Source organism: Empidonax traillii, unplaced genomic scaffold (assembly GCF_003031625.1).
Source record: "Empidonax traillii isolate 1590-97213 ecotype Southwest subspecies unplaced genomic scaffold, ASM303162v1 scaffold580:size560489, whole genome shotgun sequence".
NCBI classification, from domain to species: domain Eukaryota; kingdom Metazoa; phylum Chordata; class Aves; order Passeriformes; family Tyrannidae; genus Empidonax; species Empidonax traillii.
Window position 1 is genome coordinate 24164 of NW_020955773.1, and position 4584 is coordinate 28747.

Sequence of the window (4584 nt, forward strand, 5' to 3'; positions counted from 1 at the left end):
TTTTTTTTTTTTTTTTTTTTTTTTTTTTTTTTTTTTTTTTTTTTTTTTTTAAGATGTCCCAAGTGGTTGCTCTGCAAGCACAAAGCACTCAATGAAATTTCTGATCTTATTAGGCATCTTTGGGAACTGGGGTTTCAAGCAGAACAGGAAAGCTGGAAAAATTTGTGATAAAATGCAGGAAAGGTGGCAGTGTTTGGCAAGAAAATAAAAATACTGGGATGGAAATGAGTGCCCCGTGTTTATGAAGCTGTGGGGGCAGGTAGGACTCTCTGGTGTCTGTGTAGGCTGTATTTCCCCAGCACTTTCCCCATTCCTCAGCCGCACATCTCTTCCCAACTCCTCTGCCTCTCCCTTTGTCCTTCCTCTCCATGTCCCATAGCAGTTATGGTCACCTGCAGTTAATCTGCAGCCCTCTGCTTTGTGAGGATGGAAGGGTTAGAGTCAGAGAAAGATTTGGTACCTGTGATGCTGCAGGCTCTGGGGAAAACTCAGCTGGATCCAAAAGGATTCAGGATGCAGCAGGCACATGTGATGGGACTGTCAGAGATGAATGTGGCATCTGGAATGGGTACTACTTGCCCTGCAGGGCAGCAGAGTGTTACTGCCCACATATGGCTGGATGGGACTGCTTCACCAGCTGTGTCTTTCCCACTTTGGGATAGCAGAGTCATGTAAAGTTGCCCAGATTGCCTTAGGGTGCCTGAGAACCCAAGTCACAAGTCCTGTTAACCTTATTATAGCAAAAATCTGTTCTAATGGATGGTCTGAACCTGAAGTTCCAAGTCTTGTGTAAAATTGTGATGGGTGATGCTCTAGAACTAAAAAAAAAAAAAGAAAAAAAACAAGTTAATTTGCTTCAGATAACGGTAAATAGATTGAATACTATTTCCTGAAAAACCTCTCCCATATCTCTTAGGACAGACCTGCTCTGTTACTGTTACTTGCACAGTAACATCCTTCCCTTATTTGTGTTACAGCATCATGAAATACATTTAAGTTGAGCTTGGAAAAAGGCATCCATATTCCAAAATAGAAATGCTCACACATGGTGTGTTTTGGGACTAGCCATACCGATACTCAACGGTAGACAAGTTCTCAGTCTCTAAAATTCTCTAGTTCTCTAAAAACTATTGGGTTTTTTGTCTTTTCTAGGTGTAGGTACCACAGCATATTAATGCTTAAAAACTTTAATGTTTTAGTAGCATTATAAGTCATTGTTTTCACTCTTCTGAAATAAAACTTCTGTTTATGTGTAAATATGATAAAGTCTGCAGTATGTGCTGTACACAGAATAAAGCTCAGCTTGCTACAAAAGTCCTGACCTTACAGATTTAACTTTTGCAAGACTCTGAGTATGCTGACTTGTTCTATGTAATAAAAATGCAGAATTTAGGACCTTGTGAAGAGCAGTTTTAGTACAGTGGAGGAAAAAAAAAAAGCCTGCCGGTGGTCTGAATTTCCTTACTGTCATTTTTAATCATGTCCTTTGTAGCGTTCAGTGGAGTCATACATATAAGAATATGACCTTTTTGGAGTCAGTGATGTATTACTTCTACCTACATGCCTGGGGTCCTGTGGGAGTTGAGTCAGCACTTTTATAATGGCTTTAAGACAAGTGTTTCTTTTCATCCTTTAGGCTCACAGCTGGCAGCCTGGAATCAAGAACCCATACCGTGGGGTGGTGGTATGGCCTGTACCTGAAAATGTTGAAATTACTGTGACTCTCTTCAAGGTATGTTTGGAGTTTTTTTTAATATTTTTTTTTTAAATTTTTTTTTTTTTACTATTTCATATATAAACAACTATAAACAACATATGAAAAATTCTGTCTGGAAATGTCAGATTATAATCACAAGATCTAATCTTGCAGGGTTTAAGTCGTTAACTGCAATACCTTATGTCCTCAGTTCAAATCCAGGAGAGAGGGATGGTCTGTTCCCTGCCAGAGCTTACTTTTGTAGTTTAGTTAACACACTGAAAATACCCACTGAGCTGATTATGGCGAGTCATTGGCACAGAATTCAGTACATGTGTAACTGTGCACGTAGTACATGTGTAAGGACTTGGCATGGCTTATAGTCTGGTTGGTTTGCTTTAGACACTGCGAGCCAGAAGCCGTCATAGCACAGTCACTTCTAGACTTCCTTGTTCAATTGCAGTGCACACTATTGACTAAGAATCAGAATCCAGCTCTTAATTTCCCATTATTTAGTATGCCACACAAACATCACAGCACTTATGTGATTGCAATTGTAAGAGTGGATGTGGAGTATTTGAGTAGTACAGAGAATTGTAAGATTTTACAGGGAATTTTTTTTGTTTTTGGAACTGCATTTGTTCTATTAAAAAACAAGGCTGTTTCTTTGGCTGTGAAGCAGGAGGAGGAAGTGATGCTATAATTTATTTCCCAAATATCATTGGGCAAGGCCTGTCTGCATAAAGATAAACAATGCAGCTTTGCACATGTGACAGGGTAGGAGGCTACCAGGAAGCTGAAGACTTCTGGGATTTTTATTCCCTTAGTTCTTATTCTTCACTCTGGTGCCTCTGTCTACACTCTGACTGTTCTTATTTATAACTGCTCCCTTTATAGCTTAGGGCGACAGTAAGTTACTTCTTTCTAATTAGTAATATTTGTATTTATTTATCTTGGAGACTTCTCTGAGTAACTGCTTGGACTTGGCTTCTGATTAGCCTTAGAATGGGAATTTTTTACTTGGTTCATTAAACCTAAAAGAGGGAAGGTGTCTTTTTTTGTTTTTCCTCATGTCTTTGGGATTAGCCAGGAACACAAACTTCTCAGGTTGGCAGTGATGCCAGCTATCATAAATTTGTTTCTCTTCTTAGCAAACACAGAGTCTTCAACTGAGATTCAGAAGTTCACTACCAAAAATTGTTTGCTGCAAGGACCTCTAATTGGATTAAGAAACTTAACAGCATTATGTGACAAGGCTAAATGTCTGTATAATCTGAACATGATTCTGCAACACAGTAAATGCTGCTGGATATTTTCAACATTTAAAGTGAAGCAGAAGTGTACAGAATTCTTGATTGTGATTGCTGTAAAATGTGAGGAATAAGAAAGTTTCTGTTGGGTGCAGCTCTGTGATGCTGTGGCTTTGGAGTAAAAGTGTCTTCCAGCCTTCTCCTGCCATCCCACCTTTTTATTTATGCTTGCACTGTTTCAGGGTGGTATTGTGAAGAACAGCACAACAACCTTGTTAGTTGTGTAACTGAGAGTGAGGGCCAGGACCATCTAGTGAGGGGACAGAAGGGCCTCTGGAGCCAGTGTCAGGTATTACTACAAGCTTAATGTTACCCAGCACTGATTCTTCAGGCACTTCTGTTCTCTGGACTTCCTCCTCTCCCCTGAAAATGAGCCTACTTGTCACAAGAATTGTTCTGGGAGGAGGGGTAGGAGCGCGAATGACTCCAGCAGCTGTGCCATCTGAAAATGGTACCCACTGATCTCTAGGGGAATGAACCTTGGCCTTCATAATCAGAATATTGAGATCATAGAACCATTGTTCTATCAGGCAGCTCTTAATGTAAAATCTGCTCTAATTGATCCTCTGGCTCTTCCAACAAGAGTGCCTGTAAGTGCCCAAGCACACTTTTTTCTCTGTGAGGGTGTGCGAGGGTGGCACAGAGCAGCCGTTTGAACAGGCTGTGTGATGCACCAGGAGCACCGTGCCTGTGTGAGACCAGCAGCCTGTGGAGTGAATGAGCTGTGAGGGCTAGGGGATTGCAGGCAGAAGATGGTATTAGCCCAGTATAGGCTGTGCCCAGTCACGTGATGCCTTTGTTGGCTGAGTGCTAGAGTAGCACTTCAGCTGTGGTCCTAACACCCACATAGCTGGCATATCTGTAGCTGGTACATTCTGGGCAAAGACAGTCAAAAAGAACTAGCTGTTTTTCACACAGCTGATGCATTGTCTGGTCAGCACTGGAGCAGCGGGAAGGGAAGTATGTAATGGCACGCTGCAGCAGCCTTTTTGGGGAGCTGACTTGAAAGTCGGGTATTTATATTGTTGCTTCATCTAAAAGGAGGGAGACAAAAAGACTGAAAAGATTAAAGATCAGAAAAAGAGACTGCTCGTCTTGCAGTTCTATAAAAGTCCTTTTTGGAGCCACTGCCCTGTGAAGGCGAGTGACTGTGGAAGGTTTGGCACTTTGCAGTTTGTACACTTCAGCCTGGCCATGTTGTTTAACAAGCGGCGGTTGTTCTCTTTCACTACCCCCTGAAAAGCAAAGGGAAACTGCTGATTCCTTGTCCACCCTGGCAGAGCTCACTGATGGGAGCTGGCTGCCCTGACAGAGCTGTGTAGCAATCACAGATAACAAACGAGTGCAGTGGTGCTGTTGGAAATGGAAGTGCAGGAAAGGGAAAGAGTGGGGCTCCAGATAGACAGCTATGTGCTGTGGGAAATGATTCACACAATAGTGGCGGTGCATTCATAAGTGGCTGTTGAAATGTGTTGCTGGTAGGATTAGGAGATAAGTCAAGGTTTCAAGTGCTGATGAGAATGTTAAGAGTATCCTCTCCAGTGGACCCTTGAGAGCTGGCTAACAAAGTGTCTGTGA

General features: G+C 41.9%; 1 protein-coding gene across 1 annotated transcript in view; it reads left to right on the plus strand.

The window, feature by feature from the left end:
* Nucleotides 1–3479: 3479 nt before the first annotated feature.
* EHBP1 (EH domain binding protein 1) overlaps nucleotides 3480–4584 on the plus strand; it is a 178696-nt gene continuing 177591 nt past the window's right edge. The window contains exon 1 of the mRNA XM_027898157.1: nucleotides 3480–3596. Within this exon, the coding sequence (XP_027753958.1) occupies nucleotides 3480–3596 (117 nt within the window). The remainder of the gene's footprint in view (nucleotides 3597–4584) is intronic.